This window comes from Aquarana catesbeiana, linkage group LG03, assembly GCF_042186555.1.
Source record: "Aquarana catesbeiana isolate 2022-GZ linkage group LG03, ASM4218655v1, whole genome shotgun sequence".
Lineage (NCBI taxonomy): Eukaryota > Metazoa > Chordata > Amphibia > Anura > Ranidae > Aquarana > Aquarana catesbeiana.
The window spans coordinates 89,768,208-89,793,224 of record NC_133326.1 but is presented as its reverse complement, the minus strand read 5'-3'; the positions used below and the strand labels follow the sequence as shown (position 1 = coordinate 89,793,224).

General features: G+C 41.6%; 1 protein-coding gene across 2 annotated transcripts in view; it reads left to right on the top strand.

The window, feature by feature from the left end:
* Positions 1 to 25,017, top strand: part of ADAM10 (ADAM metallopeptidase domain 10) — a 239,713-nt gene that overhangs the window by 144,188 nt on the left and 70,508 nt on the right. For both annotated transcript variants that reach the window (XM_073618815.1, XM_073618816.1), the window contains exons 3-4: positions 9,240 to 9,358; positions 12,537 to 12,695. In XM_073618815.1, the coding sequence (XP_073474916.1) occupies positions 9,240 to 9,358; positions 12,537 to 12,695 (278 nt within the window). The remainder of the gene's footprint in view (positions 1 to 9,239; positions 9,359 to 12,536; positions 12,696 to 25,017) is intronic.

Here is a 25,017-nt window from a genome sequence, read left to right as displayed (position 1 = left end):
ACCTTTGAATTCAAATCAATAAGCCATACCTATTCTCTTAAATAATATTTGTCTGGCACCTATTTGTACACGTTCTCATTCCAGCTTTTCCCTCCTGACAGTCTGTGCTGGCCTGTGTATAAATATGATGGATGCTGTGTAGCTGGGAGGAGATGGCAGCTCCCAGTGTTACTGTTGCTGATGGCCTGTAGATTGTGAAATATTCTCCTGCTGTGAAGAGGTCTTCTATAGGGCAGAACGCTATACCTCAAAGCTTTGTACCTGTAATCTAAAACTGCAGGACATAAGCAAGGCTAGACAAGTCCACAATATATACACTGTATATCTGTGTTTTAAAGTGTTCTGTAATTGCTTTTTTTATTTAAATGATTCCATATTTCTAGGCCGCTCAGTGATTGCATAGATGTATGTTTTATATACAGTGTCGCTTCTATTTACCCGTTTAGAGTTAAAGATTGACCTTAACACCATCTAAAACCTAGCTGGCAATTTTAATGCTGCCATTAGAGGCGATTTGCAAGAAGTCTAACACATTAGTGCACTGCACTTGACTTTCCGATTGTATGCGAATCAACAATTGAGAGGTAACAAGTGCCAGCAAGCAGTGAACGGTGGTCAAAGAAATGATCCATCTTTAATGAATGTCATCTTCCGTTCATTGCATTTGGTTAAATAGATTTTTTTTTTTTTTACATCTGGTAATTGTAAGAAGAAAATAGACATTATAAAATATTATACTATTTACAACTGTTCGAATTGTTGGGTCTTTTATTTAAACCCATTTTGTACAAATGGCTTTGGTTTGCATGCATTTAATCAAACAAAACCAGCAAGCGGGTTCCGGAAGCATAACATTTTAAAGGAGAAGTACAGCCAGAGCTCATTTGGCTGTACTTCTCCTGTGGATCACAGGCGTGCAGTTCATTCTGCACTCCTGTCACCCCTTTTCAGCTGACGTCTAATGTTAGAGCAAGTCCAGGCTCGGGAAAGATTGCAAGCATATGGCCGGGATCCGCCCAAATGCGGAGAGGCTCAGAGGGCCGCTCCTGCTCCCTCCACAGCCCAGTGCTCCAGTGAGCGTGGGGGGGAGGGGCAGAGCGGCTGACTGACAGATCACTCGGGTCTTAGTGCTGGCGGAAGACAGATGCAGCATCAGAGCGATGCTGCATTCACCTAGGTAAGTAGGATCCAAAAAATAAATAAAAGCATTCCCATACTTCTCTTTTAAGAGATTATATTATTAATTTTAATGGCCTTAGAAAGCACAGTGGCTAAGTGGTGAGTGTTTCCACCTAGCAGGACTAGGGTCGTCTGTTCAAATCCCAAACACGCACTGCCTGCTCAGACTTTGCATGTTCTGCCTGTTCCTGCATGGGTTTCCTGCGGGTACATATAGTTACATAGGTTGGACTGGGTGGACTTGTGTCTTTTTTCATCCTCCCCTACTATGTGTGTGATTAAATGTCGGTATTACATTGTATATCCCTGTATGTTGTGGTCGTTCAGGTGCTTATCTAATAGTTTTTGAAACCTCCGTCTGTGGAAGGGAATTCCACATCCTTGCTGCTCTTATAGTAAAGAACCCTCTACGCAGATTAATGTTAAACCTCTTTTCTTGTAAATTTAATGAGTGGCGGCCACGTGTCTTATTAAACTCCCTTCCGCGGAAAAGTTTTATCCCTATTGTGGAGTCACCAGTATGGTGTTTGTAAATTGAAGTCATATCCCCCCTCTCAAGCGTCTCTTCTCCAGAGAGACTAAGTTCAGTGCTCGTAAACTTTCTTCATAACCAATATCCTCCAGTCCCTTTTTATTAGCTTTGTTGCCCTTCTCTGTACTCGCTCCATTTCTAGTAGATCCTTTCTGAGGACTGGTGCCCAGAACCGGACAGCATACTTCCGGTGAGGCCGGACTAGAGTCTTGTAGAGTGGGAGAATTATCGCTTTATTTCTGGAGTTAATCCCCTTTTTAATGCAGGGCAATACTCTGTTTGCTTTGTTAGCAGCAGCTTGACATTGCATGCCATTGCTGAGCTTATCATCTACTAGAACCCCCAGGTCATTTTCCATCCTTGATTCCCCAGAGGTTCTTCCGCCAGTGAGTAGATTGCATTCATATTTTTGCCACCCAAATGCATTATTTTACAGATTTCCACTTTAAACTTAATTTGCCATGTAGTTGCCCACCCCATTAATTTGTCCAGATCGTCTTGCAAAGTTTCCACATCCTGTGTAAGATATTGCCCAGCTTAGCTTAGTATCGTCCGCAAATACAGAGATTGAACTGTTTACCCCATCCACCAGGTCCTTTATGAACAAATTAAATAGGATTGGTCTCAGCACAGAACCCTGGGGGACCCCACTTTCCACCCTGGACCATTCCCAGTACTCCCCATTTATCTCCACCCTCTAAACTCGCCCTTGTAACCAGTTTTCAACCCATGTATTCACACTATGGTCCATGCCAACGGACCTTACTTTGCACAGTAAACGTTTATGGAGAGCTGTGTCAAATGCTTTTGCAAAATCCAGGTACACCACATCTACGGGCCTTCCTTTATCTAGATGGCAGTTCACCTCCTCATAGAAGGTTAATAGATTGATTTGGCAAGAATGATTCTTCATAAATCCATGCTGATTACTGCTAATGATACCGTTTTTATTACTAAAATCTTGTATATAATCGCTTATCACCTCCAAGAGCTTGCATACTATTGATGTTAGGCTAACTGGTCTGTAATTCCCAGGGATGTGTTTTGGCCCTTTTTTAAATATTGGTGCTACATTGGCTTTTCTCCAGTCAGCTTGTACCATTCCAGTCAGTAGACTGTCAGTAAAAATTAGGAACAGTGGTCTGGCAATTACTTGACCGAGTTCCCTAAGGCCCCTCGGGTGCAAGCAATCTGGTCCCGGTGACTTATTAATGTTAAGTTTTCCAAGTCTGTTTCTAATTCTGTCCTCTGTTGGCCATGAGGGTGCTTCCAGAGATGCGTCAAAAGGATAAACACAGCAGTTTTGGTTACTGAAGCCCCCTGATTCCCTCGTGGAGACTGAAGAGAAGAATAAATTCAATACCTTCGCCATCTCCCCATCCTTTGTAACCAGATTTCCTTCCTCATTCTTTATGGGGCCAATATGGTCTGTCCTCCCTTTTTTACTGTTTATATACTTAAAGAATTTCTTGAGATTTTTTTTGCTCTCCTCCGCTATGTGTCTTTCGTGTTCTATCTTAGCCACCCCAATTGCACCCTTACATTTCTTGTTGCATTCTTTGTAAAGTCTGAATGTTGATCATCCTTCAGCATTGTATTTCTTGAAAGCCTTCTCCTTTGCTTTTATATGCATTCTTACATTGGAGTTAAGCCATCCAGGACTTTTGTTCGCTCTTTTAAATTTATTTCCCAATGGGATGCACTGGCTAATGCCCTTATTTAATACGCTCTTAAAGCAAAACCATCTCTTTTCCATGTTCTTTGTTCCTAAGATTTTATCCCAACTTATATCTTCAAGCATGGTTTGTAGTTTAGAGAAGTTGGCTCTTTTGAAATTCAGTGTCTTTGTATTTCCCTTATGATTCCTATTTGTGTGATTTATACTGAAGCGAATTGACCTGTGATCGCCGTTTCCTAAATTGCCCATCATTTCCACATTCGTGATCAGGTCTGTATTGGTAATCAGTAGGTCTAGTAACATTTTGTTTCTAGTTTTTGTGCGTCTACCATCTGACTCATGAAAGTGTCCTGCAAGACGTTTAAGAACTGGCAAGCCTTAGACGAATGCATGGTTCCTTCCGCCCAGTCTGCCTGGCTAATTAAAATCCCCCATTATGATGACACTTCCCATACTTGCTGCTAATCCAAATTGTGATAGGAGGTCCGTCTCCCCCTCCTCCCTCAGGTTAGGGGGCCTATAGCATACTCCCAGTATTATTTTACTCCGGTTTCCTTCCATATTCCAAAGACCTGCTGGTAGGTTAACTGGCGTGTGTGTGTATGTGTAAAGCACTGCGTAAATGGACGGTGCTATACAAGTACCTGTAATAAATAAAAGCTGTGTGCAGACTGCCTCACTTAGAAGTATGCCGGCAAGGCGGCATCACTGCGCTGTGCAAACTTTCAGCTTTGATACAAGGGATCGAACATAAATATCAAGTACAAATTTTAGAAACTGTAACCATTTTATATACACAATACCCCGATTTTCAGGAGCTCAAATGTAATTGGACAAATGAATATAATCATAAATAAAATGTTAATTTTTTAATATTTTGTTGAGAATCCTTTACTGGCAAATGACTGCCTGAAGTCTGGAACCCATGGACATCACCAAAGACTGGGTTTCCTCCTTTCTGATGCTTTGCCAGGCTCTAACTGCAGACGTCTTCAGTTCTTTGTGGGTCTTTCTGCCTTTTAGTTTTGCCTTCAGCAAGTTAAATGCATGCTCAATTGGGTTGAGATCAAGTGATTGATTCGGTTATTGAAGAATATTCCACTTATTTTCCTTCAAAAGCTCTTGGATTGCTTTTGCATAGCATCTGGGCATAGAATGCATTAAGATAAAAAAAAAAAAAACTGCCTTTACAACCACTTCAATGTATATAAATGCAACCTACAGTAAAATGCTGGAAATGCACATTACAGCATATGCATCAGTCTATTGCAATTGCAAAATGTTCATGTTTTGAATAAACTGTACCTTAATATTTCTTGGCTAGCGTCACCATGAGGATTATATTTGGGATATATTTTGAACTGTTGACTTGTTGAATAAACCTTTTACTCAGTTTGCACATTATACAGGAGTGGTAGAATTTGAATTTCATAGATATGGATGTTGTAGGAGAAGCAGTTTAGCTTTGTGACAGGCAGGGAAACTGATTTTTAACGATATCACCCCTTCGGAGCTGAAACGTGCTGAAATTAATAGAATTCAGTAGCTGCCGTCTTGATTTCTGATTAATACACAGAATTGTGTACGCTTTTTTCAACGCTCTAAAAACAGAGGGATTTTTGCCAATTTTATACAAAGTGATTTTCTTTTTTTAATAAACAAAAATACTACTTGCCGCCCGCCATATAGCAGAATGAGAGCCGCAAAGTGGTTGTGATATCCTGACCGGACGTCCTATGACGTGATCAGGATATCATAGCCAGCACGCGCCCGTGGAGATGCGCAGCACAGCGATCAGAGGTGCTGTGTGTCAATCGGACACACCGCAACTCCGATCATGGTATGAAGCCTCTGACGGAGGCTTCTTACCACAAGATCAGTTGTGACCAATCACAGCGTGAACCAGGAAGTGCCAGTAAACGGCTTTCCTCGGTTCACGCTGACAGGGAGAGGCGATTGGCGGCTCTCCCTGTCGGGGGGGGGGGCAGAGCTGATAATCGGCACATTGATTATCAGCACATCCCCCATCAAAGGGTGCCAATCAGTGCCCAGCACCTGCCAGCCTCTCCCCATAATATCTGTCAATGCCCACAACAGTGCCAATCAGTGCCCCATCAAAGTGCTGCTCAGTAATGCCTGTCAGTAGCTCCTCATCAGTGCCGTCTATCAGTGTGCACCAGTTTTTTTTTTTTTTTTTAATTGACGGTCTTTTTTCCGTTTATATCGCAAAAATTAAAAACTGCAGAGGTGATCAAATACCACCAAAAGAAAGCTCTATTTGTGGGAAGAAAATGATAAAAATGTAGTTTGTGTACAGTGTTGCATGACCGCGCAATTGTCATTCAAAGCTAAAAATTGTCCTGGGTAGGAAGGGGGGAGAGTGCCTGGTATGGAAGTGGTTAAAGTCCATCTGTAGTCTTCTCTTTTTTAGAGTGATGTAAGCTTTTTCAATGCATTTTTTCATGTAATATATCTTGAAAGAAAAAATAATTGCCCTCTTTACAAATAGTAAATGCAGCTTGGAATTTGAGTTTCTCTTGGAAATGGCCAGGCCATTGCCAGTTTTTGCTGGAGTGACTGAGTAGGGTGTTGATTTCCCTGCAGATGGAGTAATGTGCTGTCAATCTAAGGCCTGATTCACACCTATGCATTTTTAATGCATTTTGCAGAGTTGCACTACAGTCCATTTAACATGGTTTCCTATGGAACATGTTATGTAGTGCAAATCTGCAAAATGCAGGATCTACAGATATGTACAAAATCTTTCTGGTGTTAAGAGCCCAGTCTTGCTGGTATGGGCAACTTATATCTCATAATGTATACATTTTTTTAAAAATTTTTTTATTTTTTTTAAACCCTTTGAAGACCAGGCTTTTTCTGGCACTTTTTGTTTACACGTAGCAATCTTCTTTTTTTTTTTTTTTTTTTTCTTAATAGAAAATTACTTGGAACCCCCAAACATAAATATATATATATAATTAATTCAGGTCCTAGAGAATAAATTGAGTTTCGCTATTTTTCATGTCACACGGTATTTGCGCAGCGTTTTTTTAAATGCAGAATTTTAATGCCAAAAAAGCACAGTACATAACCCAATTCTTTTGTAAAATATAAAAGATGTTACGCTGAGTAAATAGGTGCCAAACACGGCCCGTGCAACGGCGACAAACAGACTTTTTTACTATCCATAGGCGACGCTTTAAAAGCTTTTACAGGTTACCATTTTAGTGCTGGAATTGCTGCCCATGATCTGACATTTGGGAAGATACCTCACATGTAATGATGGGCTCAGGAGTGTTCGGATTGTAGCAGCCAGGAAGTCGTCACTGCGCACCGCCAATCATAGGCAGCCTTGTGTATGCAGCTGCGGGCTGGGAATGCCTCACTGCTTATGATTGGTAATATGCAGTAACGGCTTCCTTGTGGGTACATTCTGAACACGCCTGAGCCCATCCTTACGTGTGGGACGATCAATGTTTATGTGTGGGGGTCCGACACGTGCGTTTGACTTTGCGCACTAGCATGGGGGGGACAAGCGCACTTTATTTTTTTTAATTACTATTATTTGTTTTTTATTTTTACACTGTTGCTTTCATTTTTTTTATTTTTTTTTATCATATATATTGCTGTCACAAGGAATGTAAACCTCCTTTTGTGACAGCAATAGGCGTGTGACAGGTACTCTTTATGGAGGGATCTGGGATCTGTCTGTAAGACCCTAAATCACTCCTCTGTCCTTTAAAAGCATTAAAAATGCCAAGATTAGTGTTTTGAACACTTTTTTTTTTTTTTTTTTTAAACAAATGGCGCAGTTGACATCTGGGTGATGTCATGTCTTCGCTTCTGGGTTACCATAGCGGAGACCTGATCAAAGCTGTTCACGGCTTTGTTTGGGTGTCCAACTAACCGGTGGGTAGCTCGGGTCTACTGGTGGAACAGGAGAGCCTGAGCAAGCCATGGAATGTGGCGGGAGGGGGCGTCCCCTCCCGCTGCTTGTAATAGCAATCTAGTTGGCCAATCTGATTTTCGATTTACAAGCGAGCGGACTGTGAGCTCTAAAAAAAAAAAAAAAAAAATGGTACCAGGACGATTCACCCCGGTACACCCACTTGAAGTCAAATAACGTACTAGGTACGTGTTTTGGCGGCAAGTGGATTTTTGACCATAATTGTTTGGTTTATAACCATTTTTTTCATTTTTGGATAGAGAGGGAAAGTTTAGAACCCCTGTCAGGTTTTACTGCCATCTTGGGACTCTGTTGAGAGATTTCTTCTTATTTCCTGACCTTGGGAAGAAATCTCTCCAGTGGAGCCTTCAGCTGTGGTAAAGCCTGATCAGGAATCCTAATCCTTCCTCTCTATCCAAAAGTGATAAAAATATATTTTGACTGTATATACGTTATAAATAAAGGATGATGAAATGTAAGCACTGCTGATTTATACAGTGGATAGTGCTCATTCATTGATAGTATTTGTGTACACAGAATAGGAGCCATGAGCAAGAAAAGATTAATGCACAATACAAACACACATCAGTGCAACAACCATATGGCAGACTCCAAGGATTTGATTTGATGACAGTTGTGTTAAGTGGACTGTGGGAGGCGTAATAAAGATTAGGCATAGTCAAGGTTCACATCTGTGGGTGCAGGACTGCAGGTAAATTTGCACACGTTTTTGTAGCCACATAAATGAGCTGCTTTAAAGAGAATGCTCTGAAAAATGTAATGCGCACACCGAAGCACATGGTTTAAAAAAAACAAAGTTCAGGGACTTTTTTTGTGCAGGCAATACAGGTGTAGCAGCCCGTTCAAGTGAATGGGCTGCTGTGACTAGGCAAATGGGGTATGCTGAACCACGAAGTTATGAACCTAAGCCTAAGTTAGGGCTTGGGTGCACTGCACATGCCATTATTGTAATGGGGGCCTAATATTATAAGAATGTATTGTTCCATATTATGTTTTTAGTAGTGTTGTCATCAGTTTAATCAAGAATATAAAAGTTTCCAAGTAGGATAGGTCTGAGACGAGATGAGACAAAAAAAAAAAAAAAACTCAATACGTATGTGTTCTTGTGGAATGTGATGTGCACCAGAAATTGGAGAATTCTTATTTGCTACTGAATGTCACATGATATTGCAATTTGTTTGGTATGTGATTGCATATATGTTGGGTGCTTAGAATTTAGACCCCTTTCACACTGGGGCGCTTTGCAGGCGCTATGGCGCTAAAAATAGCGCCTGCAAAGAGCCCTGAAACAGCCGCTGCTGTGTCTCCAGTGTGAAAGCCCCGAGGGCTTTCACACTGGAGCAGTGCACTGGCAGGATGGTAAAAAAAAGTCCTGCTAGCAGCATCTTTGGAGCGGTGTGTATACTGCTAATTCACCGCTCCTGCCCATTGAAACCAATGGGGCACCGCGGCTATACCGCCTCTGCAGAGGCGCTTTGCGGTGGTTTTTAACCCTTTCTCGGCTGCTAGTGGGGGGGGTAAAACCACCCCGCTAGCAGCCAAATACCGCCGCTAAGACGGTAAAGCGCTGTTAAAAATAGCGGCACTTTACCACTGACGCACCTCCCGCCCCAGTGTGAAAGCAGCCTAAGTGCATTAGTGCGCCAAGCGGTATGTGGCGCTACTAGTACTCCTTTATAAACTATGATCTTGGTGACATAATAGATAATTTTGTTGCAATTTGACTTTTTTATTTATTTATTTTTTTTCTTCAATAGTTTTACACATAATTTTTCTGTTTTGAGTTTTACCGCTCTGTTACTGTTCTTGTTTTTACTTCTGAAAGCTTTTTTTTTTTAAATTTAAAAATTTTTTTTTTTTTTTTTTTTTTCCCTATATTACAGACAGTTCAACCTTCGAATGAAGAGGGATACATCTCTTTTCTCTCCTGACTTCAAGCTAGAAATGGGAGGAGAAATTGTAGATTATGATACATCTCATATATACAGTGGGCAGCTCTTTGGTAAGTTGTGTGTGATATCTGCTGCTTTTTAAGGCTTTTGCACACAGGCCACCTGCGCCGGTTCAGTCTAAATTAAGCTGTATTTCCTCCACTCACGCAGCACAAGTGCAGCGTACCGCCTGTCATTTACATGAATGGCTGTGCAAAGCTGTACTTGTATATACAGCACTGCTATTGTAAACATGAGTACATCAAGCAAGCATTTGCAAAATAGGTTCCCTATTTTTTTTTGCAAATGTTTGTACACTGTATTCATGTTTACTAGGGATGCACCAATGTGGAGTATTTTCAGGACTACTCGTGAAAATGCTCCCAATACCGAAAACTAATACTTAGCAGTGTGTGATTTGCGTCCATACAAAATGAATGGGCGCAAATCGCACTGCAAAGAATCGCATGCGATTTGAACAGGAATGCAGTGTGATTTCTGTGTGTGTGTGTGTGTGTGTAAACCCAGTAAAGAAAGAAAAGGACAATGTAGTGCAGCAATAGGCAGTTTATTAAAATGTTATAACAACTCACAAAGTAAGTATCTAGTGGACACTTCTACTTCATTGTGGGAAAACAGTGGATCAGACAAGGTTTCCAAATCTATCTAATCCCTATTTTCCCAAATAAGCCATGGCTGGTATGATCTTGGGGTAGCTCAAAGATTTTTCATCTCCTGGTCAGCAGATCCGGAGAATGCCATATTTTCTGTTAAGCTGAACATGCACGTTTATTTCCCTTGTTCAGCCTGTGGAAGTAGAGTTTCTGTACATACCTACAGCAGCCACTCAAGCCTTCCTGTCGAGGCCAAATCTTAAAGTAATTGTTAATTAAAACATAAATAAATAATAAAAAAAACGAGCTTTATTAAATGTACGTGTTATACTAAACCTACTCTGTGCAATGGTTTTGTGTCTGTTACTTTGGGTCCACGGCTGTCAGTCCTGGCTCTGCCCTGCCGTCCCCCCCCCCATAGCAAGTCTCTGTGGGGGCACTCAAGCAGGCTCGCTCCTGAGCTGCACTCCTGTAAATGGACTTTGTCCATTCACACAGTGCGGCTCGGCCTCACGCCCCGCTTTCTCTTCATTGGCTGAATAAAATTATGTGATTGACGGCAGCAGGAGCTAGTGGCAAGAAAGAGACCCGGGAGAGCTCAGGTAAGTATAAGTGGGGCTGGGGGGGAGCTGCACCCAGGTTTGTTACCTTAATGCATAGAATACATTTAAGGTAGAAAAAAAAATCTTCTGCATTTAGAACTACTTTAAGCAGAAATAATTGAATTGCTTGTTGGTGGTGCTGGGGTGTGTCCATCGCTTCCTGCCTTCTGTGCATTCCTGTTGTTGTCATATCAGGTTGTCCATCATAGTAGTGGACCAGTAGGAATGTGAGGAGTGGACTTAACAGAAAACCCTGACACTATGCTGAAGTGTTGCCCAGTAGAACAACCCAGCCTTTGGCTGTGACAGAAAAGTTTGGCATCAGTTAGTGAGCGAAAAAAGTATTTGATCCCCTGTTGATTTTGTACATTTGTCCACTGACAAATGATCAGTCTATAATTTTAATGGTAGGTTTATTTTAACAGTGAGACACAGAATAACAACAAAAATATCCAGAAAAACGCATTTCAAAAAAGTTATAAATTGATTTGCATTTGTGAAATAAGTATTTGATCCCCTATCAGTCGGCAAGATTTCTGGCTCCCAGATGTCTTCTATACAGGTAACGAGCTGAGATTAAGAGCACTCGCCTAAAGGGAGTGCTCCTAATCTCAGCTTATTACCTGTATAAAAGACACCTGTCCACAGAAGCAATCAGATTCCAATCTCTCCACCATGGCCAAGACTAAAGAGCTGTCCAAGGATGTCAGGAACACAATTGTAGACCTAAAACAAGGCTAGAATGGGCTACAAGAACATGGCCAAGCAGCTTGGTGAGAGGGTGACAACAATCCAATTATTCGCAAATGTAAGAAACACAAAATAACTGTCAATCTTCCTCAGTCTAGGGCTCCATGCAAAATCTCACCTTGTGGAGTTTCAATGATCATGAGAAGGGTAAGGAACTACCCTTCTCATGATCATTGAAACTGGAAAAGTCTTGTCAATGATCTCAAGGCATCTGGGACCATAGTTACCAAGAAAACAATTGGTAACACTATGCCATGAAGGACTGAAATCCTGCAGCACCCACAATGTCCTCCTGCTCAAGAAAGCATATGTACAGACCTGTCTGTAGTTTGCTAATGAACATCTGAATGATTTAGAGAACTGGGTGAAGGTGTTGAGGTCAGTTGAGACCAAAATCGAGCTATTTGGCATCAACTCAACGTCCCCATTGGCAAACTTGGAGGTGGAAACATTATGCTTTTGGGGGTGATTTTCTGCTAAGGGAACAGGAGAACTTCACCATGTCAAAGGGACGATGGACCATCAAATCTTGGCCGAGAACCTCCTTCCCTCAGCCTGGGCATTGAAAATGGGCCGTGGATGGGTCTTCCAGCATGACAATGGGCTAAAACACGCGGCCAAGGCAACAAAGGAGTGGTTCAAGAAGAAGCACATTAAGGTCCTGGAGTGGCCTAGCCAGTCTCCAGGACTTAATCCTCATAGAAATAATTTGGAGGAAGCTGAAGGTTCGAGTTAGAAAACATCAGCCTCGAATACCCTAATACCCTAATGACCTAATGGAGAGGATCTGCAAAGAGGAGTGGGACAAAATCCCTCTTGAGATGTGTGCAAACCTGGTGGCCAACTACAAGAAACTTCTGACCTCTGTGATTGTCAGCAAGGGTTTTGCCACCAAGTACCAAGTCCATGTTTTGCAAAGGGGTCAAATAATTATTTCACTCATTAAAATGTAAATCAATTCATAACTTTTTGAAATGCATTTTTCTGGATATTTTTGTTGTTTTTCACTTTTAAATTAAACCTACCATTTAAAATTATAGACTGATAATTTCTTTGTCAGTGGGCAAATGTACAAAATCAGCAGAGGATCAAATACTTTTTTCCCTCACTGTATGCGTAGGCACCTCCATTATTACGCTTATTACCTACAGAAGTTCCCCACTCGGCGAAAGCATTTAAGTATTTAATAACCTTGTCAGAACACATGTACGTGTGCTTTTTTTGTTTGTTTTTTTGTCTTTTTGTTTTTTGTAAAGTGCAAATATTCTGTTTGGTTTTAACAGGGGAACAAGGAACTTCGAGTCATGGATCTGTATTGAATGGCAGGTTTGAAGGCTTTGTTAAGACTCCTCAAGGCACCTTTTATGTTGAGCCAGCAGAAAGATTTTTTAAGGACAGAGCCGTTCCATTTCATTCCGTCATGTATCACGAGGATGATGTCAGTAAGTATTGTTTATGTATATATGACAAATGGGGCCTTTAGTGGCACTTCATATTTGTACTGTGCTGTGTGGATTCGGATGGCTTCTAACTTTTACATGGTATCTTCATGTGGACTTCCAGATTTCAGAGCCCTTCATCTTCCTCCTTTTAGCACTAATGAAGTACATCTATAAAGTGAAGCTTGTTAGTGACTTGGTTGGCTGCCATTCATGCTAATAATTTCAGTGGCCTGAGGTTCTCAAGCTAGATTTGTTACATGTCTCAAAATCTAGTACAAATATGAGCAGTGGCTTCATGCTTTAATGGATGTTGGCATTTTTGCAAGAAATTGCGCAATAGGAAAGAAAAAATGTGGCATTTCAGCAGCTTGAATAACTAATATTGTGAAATGTTAACTTTGCCCAATTTTTTTTATGCTGCCAGTATGTAACTGTATGTACATGAGTGCTGCCCAGGAATCAAATTGCTTTGGGAACTGCAAATTCACATAGCAGTTATATGCTTGTAGCCTGTTTAAAAAGTTCTGTTATTTAAACTTTGTAGTATCTGTTGCATTCATTTTTAATATCCTAACCTGTAGTAATGAAGATGTACAATTTTAAAGATTTGATCATTTAAACCCAAACCTGCAAACATATCAGGCATGTGCTTATTTATTGCATTTGCTGTTTGTTGTGGGTAGGATTGGTGCTTTTGTCCAAGCTTTGGCCAGCGCTTACAGACCACTTCGCTGGCATTTGCTATCAGCTTTTCAAACACTCTGCTGCTTTCAAGCCAACAAAGGCTTTTTTTTTTTTTTTTTTTTTTTTTTTTAATGCTTTTATGTGCTTTTTTGTAACGGCGCATGTTGCAGATATCCAGCTATGAAAATAGGTGGGGTAGGTTTACCATTTATTAACCAGACACTTTTACCCCCTTTCCGTGCACGCAAATTTTCAGCGCTGTCACACTTTGAATGATGTTTGCTCAGGCATGAAACACTGTACCCAAATGAAATTTGTATTTTTTTGAGACACAGCTTTCTTTTGGGGGTTTAAATCACCACTGGTTTTTAATTTTTTTGCGATAGAAACTGAAGACCAAAAATTTGGGGGGGGAAATTTTTTTTTTCTTAGTTTCTGGTATAATATATTGCAAACATTTTTTCCATAAATTTAGGCCAAAATGTATTTTGCTAAATTTCTTTGGTGAAATAACCCAATTCAGTGTACACTATTTTAGCCTGTGTGAAAGTTTGTCTACAGTCTATGGTATATATGTTTAAAAATTAATTAGTCCTGATGTACTGACTGCTATCTCATTTCTTGAGGCCCTAAGATGCCAGGACAATGCAAATACCCCCCAAATTACCCCTTCTTTTAAAAGTGAACAATCCAAGGTTTTTAGTAAGGGCTATGGTGAGTTTTTTAAATTTGTAATTTTCTGCCACACTTTTTTGAAAAGGCCCTACGTTTTTTTTTTTTTTTTCCTTTTTAGAGTTGTCATTAGTTATCACTCACAGCATAGGCATACTTATAATTACGCCCCTGAACACATAATGCTGCTACTCCTGAATATGGGGATACCATATGTGTGACTTTTGTTCTCAGCCTAGCCGCATGTAGGGGCCCAAAATCCAAGGAGCATCATCAGTTCTAGGCGCATAAATTGCATATCATATTTCTGGATTACCTATCACATTTTTACTGGCCCTGAAGCACCAGGACAGTAGAAATCCCCACAAAATGACCCCATTTTAGAAATCAAACACTCCTTCTGAAAGGCAACATGTGTGAGAGTATGTGTGTATGTATATATGTGTGTGTATGTCTGTGTCTCTCTCTCTCTCTCTATCTCGATCCTCGATCCTCGATCCTCGATCCTCGATCCTCTATCCTCTATCCTCTATCCTCTATCCTCTATCCTCTATCCTCTATCCTCTATCCTCTATCCTCTATCCTCTATCCTCTATCCTCTATCCTCTATCCTCTATCCTCTATCCTCTATCCTCTATCCTCTATCCTCTATCCTCTAATCTCGATTATCACGCTTATACTAGCACTAGTTCACTCGTTTATATTTTATGTAAAGATTCAGCATGTATACAGTATTTATATGGATTTTTTTGCCATGCTTGAGACCATTATTACTTTCATTTGAGGGGAAAAAATGGACTGTATGTAATACCTTTCCTCACTGTATACCATTAGCTATTTATCAACAATTGGGGACATCTATTGTTGATTTGTTACAGGAATTGCCTCTATTTATGTGTATTTGGTACTTTTGCACTTGGTCACTTTATTTTGCACACTTGCACATATTTATTGTATTGTTTCATTGATTACAGCGCAGCACTACCTTTTATATTTTATTTATACTAGGGTTCTGACATTACCTTCAGCAGTATACGATTCATTTATTGCATGGCGCGGGGAACCCATTTATCCCGATACCTGGACCCTATTGAGGTTGCACAGGCAGTACAACTCCTCCGGGATGGCACATTAATATGTGCCATTGCCAGAAGGTTTGCTCTCGTAGCACACTTTCAAGAGCAAGGAGGAGATTCCAGAAGACAGGCAGTTACTCTAGGAGTGCTGGACAGGGCCGTAGAAGGTCCTTAACTAATCAGCAGGAGCGGTATTTGCTCCTTTGTGCAAGGAGGAACAGGATGAGCACTGCCAGAGCCCTACAAAATGACCTCCAGCAGGACTCTGGTGTAAATGTCTGACCAAACAATCAGACTTCATGTGGGTGGCCTGACATCCTCTGGTGGGCCCTGTGCTCGTGGCCTGGCACAGCGGAGCTCGATTTGCTATTTGCCATTGAACTCCATAATTGGCAGGTCCTCCACTGGAGCCCTATGCTTTTCACAGATGAGAGCAGGTTCACCCTGCATGTGACAGACATGAAAGAGAAGCCGTGAAGAACGTTATGCTGCCTGTAACATTGTTCAGCATGACTGATTTGGTGGTGGTTCAGTGATGGTCTACGGAGCATATCCATGGTGGGACGCACAGACCTCTACAGACTAGACAATGGCACCCTGACTGCCATTAGGTATTGGGATGAAGTCCTTGAACCCATTGTCAGACCCTACGCTAGTGCAGTGGATGTTTTGTTAGATTACGGTAAGTATTAAAACTGTACTTGTGCATAACAACCTGTTGAATGGGAAGCACTTGGCTTTAGGAAGCCATTTAACTGCAAAGGTGTGAAGGTTCCTGTGACATCTGACCAATACAGAACCCAATGTTCTGCAGTAGCTCTATGGAGTTTGTGCCATTCCTAGACCACTGCTGGAGATGTGCTTCTATTTATCCAGTTATCTTCAGTGAGACTTTTCTCCATTCTGGCTTATTTTAAGTGAATTGATGTTGTATCTATGTGGTAACATTGACTGACCCAGCTGCCATATGGCGGATATTAAAATATTCATGCCTTAAAAAATGCAAGTGAGCCTTGAAATAGATTTTGTTTGACTCTTCTACGGTGCCCACAAGGACCTCTGTGTGATCACTAAAGTTGCAGCAAAGGTAATTGCCATTTTCTGGAGGGCTGCGTTTGATTTTAGATTAATTGTCATCATTTTGCACTCCAGTAATCCATTTTTATGATTTAATTTAGGTAGGCAAATCCTCCTTTAGGAGATAAATTAACTCTCAGTTCACAGTTGGGTACGATTTCCTTTAGTCTTTATTCTCAATCTTTGATCCATGCTTCAAATAATTGGAAGAAGAGATTAGATGACATCTGCCTGTGTTTAAAAATATAGTGCATACAGCATCCACTAATAAATTGTTAAAGCTGAACTCCGGGCTTAACAAATAGTATTTAGGCGCAAGAGGCATGTGTATTCTTTAATCTGGTGTCCTTGTGCATTTCTTCCAGTTCTGTGCCTCTGTGCAGGATTTTCCTGTAGTAAAAAAAAAAAGCAGTCACTGCGGTGTTCTCCCTCTACTTGTGTAGGTTGACATGCTGTATATTCTCCCCCGTAATATTCTGCAGGAAGCCTGTAGTAGGAGGGACCTGCTTGGCCCCACTAACACTTTTGCTCTCTACACTGGCTATGTGCATCACGATGTCGATGCTACTTTCACAAGGTTCTGTTTCACAAGGTATCTGGCTTTGCATAGCCATTTGGTGCACACAAGGTAGATTTTATATCATTTGTGGCTATTGCCTGAAACCTTCTGCCCGGAGTTCAGAACAATCATATGTACAGTCTTGAACCTAGGAGAGAGAGAGAGTTGAGATATAGATTATATATAGACAGATTGATCTAATTCTGTAAAATGTATTGCATGCTGATAAGGTAAGTATTCATTATGGTAAAGAATAGGTTTGAAAGGGGGTTGTAGACTTTTTTTTTTTTTTTTTTTTTTTTTGCTGAATAGTAGATGGCCTCTTCAGTTGAACGGTGGCCAGTGGCAAAAACTGACCCGCTGTGACTGGCGGTTTTCCACCAGCTTAGGGTTTTAACTCTGAAATTTCACAATTCAGCTGCTTCAATATCAGTGGGTTTCCATTGTAGAAATTGGTTTAAAGAGGATTCTGCTTTTCATATTGAAACAGAATTGTCCTTTTTAAATGCAATTATATTAGAAAAATTTAGAAACCATTCTTAGATGCATATTTAAATTGCACAATTTAAACTAAAATTCTAATTTTTGGCTTCTTTTATTAAAGGTCAGATCCAGCTGAAATGCTTTGATTTTGATGGGGGGGGGTTAGAACCCCCCTTATAGGGAGTAGTGGGAAAGTTCTCGAACAGGCCAGCTTTTAAGACCTTGAGTGCACAGGGCATCTGTTTAAGCTAAAACGTCAGAACTCCTGGCAGCAAAAAACTGCTAAAAAAGTATTGCATGTGCACCTAGGCACGTCTAGCATTTGAGCTTCAAAGCTACTTTCACACTGGGGCGGGGGTGCGTTAACGGTAAAGCACAGCTAGTTTTAGCGGAGCTCTACCGTCGTTTTTAGCGACGCTTTTCAGGCCACTAGCGGGGTGCCTTTAAACGAAGAAAGGGTTAATAGCGCCCATGTTGCGGTGCTTCGCAGCACTGCCCATTCATTTCAATGGGCAGGGCATTTTGGGAGTGGTGTATAAACTTCCCCAAAGATGCTGCTTGCAGGACTTTTTTTTTTTTTTTTTTCCTCGTCCCGCAGGTGCACTGCTCCAGTATGAAAGCACTCGGGCTTTCACACTGGGGAGACGTGAGAGGTGCTTTAGAGCTAAAATGCCTGAAAAGTGCCTCAGTGTGAAAGAAGTCTAATGCATTCTCTTGGCCAGAGTGTGTGTGTGTTTATGGATATAGATAGATTCTCACAAAAGTGAGTACACCCCTCACATGTTTTGTAAATATTTTTTATATCTTTTCATGTGACAACACTGAAGAAATGACACTTTGCTACAATGTAAAGTAGTGAGTGTACAGCTTGTATAACAGAAATTTGCTGTCCCCTCAAAATAACTCAAGCACAGCCATTAATGTGTAAACCGCTGCCAACAAAAAGTCTGTACACCCCTAAGTGAAAATGTCCAAATTGGGCCCAATTAGCCATTTTTCCTCCCAGGTGTCATGTGACTCGTTAGCGTTACAAGGTCTCAGGTGTGAGCGGGGAGCAGGTGTGTTTAAATTTGGTGTCATCGCTCTCACTCTCTCATACTGGTCACTGAAAGTTCAGTCATGGCAAAAAAACTCCCTGAGGATCGAAAAAAAAAAAGGACTTCTTGCTCTACATAAAGATGGCCTAGGCCATAAGAAGATTGCCAAGACCCTGAAACTGAGCTGCAGCATGGTGGCCAAGACCATACAGCGGTTTAACAGGACAGGTTCCACTCACAACAGGCCTCGCCATGGTTGACCAATGAAGTTGAGTGCACGCGCTCAGCGTCCTATCCAGAGGTTGTTTTTAGGAAATGGACGTATAAGTGCTGCCAGCATTGCTGCAGACTTGTCGAGCATGTGTGGCGGCAACCAGATGAGGAGAACAAAGACAAGTGTGTCTTGCCTACAGTCAAGCATGGTGGTTGGAGTGTCATGGTCTGGGGGGCTGTGTGAGTACTGCCAGCACTGGGAAGCTACAGTTCATTGAGGGAACCATGAATGATAACATGTACTGTGACATACTAAAGCAGAGCATGATGCCCTCCCTTCGGAGACTGGGCTGCAGGGCAGTATTCCAACATAACCCCAAACACACCTCCAAGGATGACCATGGCCTTGCTAAAGAAGCTGAGGGTAGAGGTGATGGACTAGCCAAGCATGTCTACAGACCTTAACCCTATTGAGCATCTGTGGGGCATCCTCAAACGGGAGGTGGAGGAGCGCAAGGTCTCTAACATCCACCAGCTCTGTAATGTCATCATGGAGGAGTGGAAGAGGACTCCAGTGGCAACCTGTGAAGCTGTGGTGAACTCCCTGCCCAAGAGGGTTAAGGCAATGCTGTAAAATAATGGTGGCCGCACAAAATATTGACACTTTGGGCCTTATTTGGACATTTTCACTTAGGGGTGTACTCACTTTTGTTGGCATTTAGACATTAATGGCTGTGTTGAGTTATTTGTAGGGAACCGAAAATTTACACTGTTATACAAGCTGTACATTCACTACTTTACATTGTAGCAAAGTGTAATTTCTTCAGTGTTGTCACATGAAAAGATAATAAAATATTTTTAAAATATGAGGGGTGTACTTAAATTTTGTAAGGTGTATGTGTATGTGTATATGTATATGTGTGTGTATGTGTATATGTATATGTGTGTGTATGTATGTATATATATATATATATATATATATATATATATATTATAATATATTTTTTTTAATAATATGAATTTATATTTAATTTTACATACATACACGCGCACACACACGCAGGCTACTTTATTAGGTACACCTTGACAGTACTGGGTTGGACCCCCTTTTTCCTTCAGAACTGCCTTAATTCTTCGTGTCATGGATTCAACTAGGTATTTGAAACATTCCCTCAGAAATTTTGGTCCATGTTGAAATGATAGCGTCACGCATTTGCTTCGGATAAACATCCATGATCCGAATGTCCTGTTGCACCACATCCCGAAGGTGCTCTATTGGATTGAGATCTGGCGGCCATTGGAGCACAGTGAACTCATGTTCAAGAAACCAGTTTGAGATGATTTGAGCTTTGTGATGTGGTGTGTTATCCTGCTGGAAGGAGCCATCAGAAGATGGGTACACTGTAGTCATAAAGGGATGGACATGGTCAAAGCAGTGCTCAAGTAGACTGTGGCATGGGTTTAAATGATGCTCAATTGGTACTAAGGGGCCCAAAGTGTGCCAAGAAAATATTCCCCACATTACACCCCCACCACCAGCCTGAAGCATTGATACAAGGCAGGATGGATCCATGCCTTTTATGTTTACGCCAAATTTTGACCCTGCCATCTGAATGTTGCAGCTGAAATCGAGACTCGTCAGACCAGGTAACGTTTTTCCAAACTTCTATTGTCCAATTTTGGTGATTTGTTGTAGCCTCAGTTTCCTGTTCTTATCTGACAGGAGTGCCACCCGATGTGGATTTCTGCTGCTGTAGCACATCTGCTTCAAGGTTTGATGTGTTGTGCATTCATAGATGGTATTCTGCATACTTTGTTGTAATGAGTGCTTATTTAAATTACTGTTGCCTTTCTATGATCTTGAACCAGTCTGCCCATTCTCCTCTGACATCAACAAGGCATTTCCGTCCAAACAACTGCCGTTCACTGGATGTTTTCTCTTTTTCTGGTCATTATCTGTAAACCCTAGAGATGGTTGTGCGTGCAAAACCCAGTAAATCAGCAGTTTTTTAAATACTCAGACCAGCCATCTGGCAGCAACAACCATGCCATGTTCAAAGTCATTTAAATCCTCTTTCTTCCCCATTCTGCTACTCGATTTGCATTGAGTGCATTGAGTTGCTGCCATGCGATTGGCTGATTAGCAATTTGTATTACCAAGCAATAGAACAGGTGTACCTAATGAAGTGGCCGGTGAGTATGTATTTGTGTATGTATGTGTGATAGGAGTTGTAACCCCCAACCCCCCCCCCCCCCCAAATCATGGAAAGATTAAGTCAACGGCTACCAATACTGTAGCTGCTTGCTTTTATTAATGGGACACTTACCTGTCCAGGGTTCCCACGATGTTGGCACCCCAGATGATTTTCTGATCGGCTCTCGGGTGCTGCCGCTGCTATTCATGTAAAGGGGAGCTGTCAGTGAAGCCATTCGGCTTTACAGTCAGTCCCCTACTGCGCTGCACTTTTTTACTGGCCCAGTGGCAGAGGAAGGAGGAGGGCTGAACTTCCAAGGGGTGGCGCCGTCTCCCTAAAGTACTCGTTCAACCCCACCATAAAAAGTGCCAAATGTGGCACGGGGGGGGGGGGCAGCATATTAGTGGCTGTGACAGACCTAGCCGGAGAGAAGACTGAATGCAGGCCTCTTGCCTTTCGACTATGGGCCCTGGATTTTAAGGGAACAATACTCTTTGTGAGGTGTATGCCTGGGGACCCTGAACTAATGTTACTTTGGATTCAAGTCCATGTCCCCCCCCCCAAAACACAAAATTCTGGGAAACCCGTATGTGCCATATTATAAATAGTGACTGCTTTACAATGTTGTGTGTGTGTGTGTGTGTACATATAGTGTGTTGTCTCATGTTGTTGTGTACTGTTTGCTGTGCTAGTTTGGGGTGGGGCTGTATTCCACTGTTCTATTGTGTTTGTCTGCCTTGAATCACAGGATGTGTATTTCTATGGAGGGAGGGGGGATTCCCCCAGCAGCTCTCCTTGCTGATAAGACTGTGTGTTGATGAGAGACGTTGGACACACCTGACCTGTGTGTCCATTGTCATTGGACAGTTTGTCCCGCCCGGTTTTCCAAGGGTGGGGGGGAGGCGTTTTGAAGTGGGATCTGTGTGACATGTTTTTGAATAAAGATTCATTCCTGCTTGACCCTCAAGACAGAGCATCTTGTCTCGTATTTGGGGGGAGAATTATTCGTATGGGTTTCTTGTTCGGCTGATTGAAGTGTCCGGTAGCTGCCTTTGTGTTTGGGTATGGAATGTCCTCAACGACTTTAGCCCCTTTCATACTAGGGATGTCGTTACAACGGCGATTCCACTTTTGGGTGGAACTCTGCTTTAAGCTGTGTTAATTGATTAGAAGGTTCTAGTTATAGTTTGTAATCACTTGTGTACATCATCATTTTTCATCTTATCGACCGTGATTTAGGCAAACAAATTCTCCATAAATGATCTCCACTGAAAGTTCTAAAACCTGCAGTTTTTATTCATATTTTTCTATATCTGTTGTTTTTTTAGTGCTCTTTCAAGTGTGAAGAGTAAAGTTTAATGACCGATCCATTTTAAGCTTGACTCTCATGTGTCTGTTGCCCTCTAAGCTACATGATAAAACCTCCGGATGCTGAAGGCTTTTTGGTTGTTATCAGATGGTCACTAAGTAATTGTTAATTCCTATGTCTGTACATTTCTGCACACAGAGGGTGGATTTTTTTTTTTTTTTTTTTGTCAGATGTATTGTTGAAAGGAGGATCAGCTGTTGCCATGGCAGAATCGTTAGGAGGGATAGCAGTCCAATTAGAGCTAATAATAATGTGGTCTCCCAGGTCAACTGATCCGTCTTCACAGCTTGTGATGTTTGTAAGTAGTGGTAATAGGCTGATGACTCAATTGGAGATTTTGTTCTTAGCATAATGGAGAGCGCGGAGATAATAGGTGCCTTCAGATATCACTATTCTTATATTTATTCTAGAGAGCAGTCAGGAAGCATGGCTGGCCTCTGTGCTTGCTAACTTTATTCAAACACTGTTGCTTGCATACAATTCTGCATTTACTTGACAAAATCACCAGCACGTATGTCAGATAAAGTCTTGAGGTTCATCAATATGGTTTTTGTAGCAGTGTACTGTTCATTGGCTTCACCAATTGTTTTCTTTTGTGTATCCTGCTTGAGCACTGTGCAAGCACTGTTGAAATGTAGAAAATACTTAACATGTCATGGTATCAAAGTGTAAAGTTGGTCCGCAGTGTTTTTTTGAATGCAAGCTCATCAATTTGTCAACTGTGCTGCTTAGTGTAGCAGTTTCTAAATTATTTCACTTGGGTTTTACAAAGTAAATTTGCGTGGATGACATTTTCTTGGCATCTCCTAGCCTTGTTTATCTCACCTTGGTTTGTATTTTGGTTTAATTTAGGATTTGTAAGCTAACCTCCTTGTGCTGTACAATGAGTGCTCTACGATCCCTCAAAACTGATTAACAGAGAAGGTTGCTTGCATCTTGAGTTACTATATTAGTTATCTTGAATCTACATTTCTGAAGAATAATTAGAGCTGTTGAACACAATAATTGCCCCTTTTGAACCCTGCCTAAATTTAAAGTAATATTAAAGGTAAATTTAAATTGTTACTAAACCCACAACCGTTAAATCAGTGTGTATATTCAGTAAAGCATGATTGTTATACTCGCTGTGGAACCTAAGGGGTTGTCACAGAACGTCCCACACTCCGCTTGAGTGCTTCCGTCATATACCACTTCCTCCCAGTCTGTATACAGATATCCCAACCTCTGCGAGCACAAACAAGGCGACACTTGCTTGTTGCTACCAAGAACTCACTTTATTCAGAACCAGAATACAGTCTTATATACACAGGAGAAGATTACTCTAACAATACAAATGTAACCTAATTAACATGAGCTAATTATCTAATCCTTTATACAGCCTAGGTGACTGAGACATGACCTTTCGCCCAGACTTGTGGGCACCGAGTTTCACACAGTTATATCAACACAATAGCAGTCGTCCCGTCTCCTACATTGTTTAGAGGACAATGTCATTAGCTCATTCAATTAACATAAACACAGGTTGATGACACCAGCATCTCCTCACAGGATGTGTCCCAACAGAATGAATCCATTGAAAATCCAGGGCCCATAATCAAAAGGCAACAGGCTTGCATACAGTCCTCTCCAACAGCCTCTGTCCCGGCTAGGTCTGTGACAGGGGTTAATCCTCCGCATTGTGTAAATGAGCTTTTTGATCCTGTTTTCTCTAATCCTCCCCTTCAATTGTCCCCAATCATCTGCTGATAGCACCGACCTTGGGGCACTCTGCACATGCTCTGTTTGGTGTGGATTGCTAGTTTTTTATTTGGGTGGTTGCATGTAATCGGCACAGGGCCAATCAGCACTATCCAGAGGGTCAGGGGTCATGCAGCCTCATAATACAGTCAGAGAATAAAAAAACTCCAAGCTTTAACCAGTGCTTGGCCTGACACTGATAGAAGTCACAAAACTGCTATATACTGCCGATGAAAAGGTATTTAGCAGTTTATATTTACTAAAAGAATTGCATTTGTATGTTCTGTGTACTGTGGGAGAGCAGATATAGTGAATGCAGGGTCCTGGGTTTAGTTTAAAAAAAAAAAAAAATGTTATACTTGCCTGTGCTGGGCAATGATTTTGCACATTCTAGCCCCGATCATCCTCTTCTTGGGTCATCCTCCGGTTCTCCTGGCTCTTTCTCCTGCTGAGCAAGCAGTCTGCTATAGGGGCACTTGTGAGTGGCCGCTCCCAAGTCCCACTCTGTGTGTCCATAAGACACAGATCCAGGCTTGTTCCTGTCCCACTCCCTCCTCACTGGCTGTCTCAGTTAGTAAGGAGGCTGAGAGCCGGGAGAGCAGCTGCTCTCGTGCTCTTCACTGGATCGCGATTTGGCTCCGGTATTAGGGGAGGCTGCAAGGGGAGCAGCATACTGAAGGTTTTTTTTTTTTACCTTCAGGCAATAGAATGCCTGAAGGTAAAAAACCTTCAGCCTTTAGAATCACTTTAAGAAGACCAGAAAGTGTAAGCACAGAGTTCACAGGCATCTGGGTTAAAGGGGTTGAAGAAATAGTTTAAGGTTTTTTTTTTCCTTTTTAATTGTAATTCTAGGCAAAACCATTTTAGTTTTGTGTAGAATGAAGGGTTAGTACCTCTGGTCCCAATGACAGAATTTTTACTGGGACAGGTAGAGAAGCAACCTTTGAAACAGGGACTTTTTTGTATAAGTGGACTGTTTAGAATTAAACACAACTTCACTTTTAAGTCCCGCTGGTTTGCTCCCTCCCCCCAGCTCCCACTTCCACAATCCTCACCTAGGTGAGGATGACCCTCCTTTCCCTGCTGTCTTCTCGGACATGTCACATGTCCCAGGAGGCTGCAGGACCATTCGCAAAGAGCCAGCTGTAGTTTCTCTGGAAGTCACAGCCAGTTTCTATATTCAGAATGACCGTGCCAGGGACCTGTAGCCAGAAGAACCC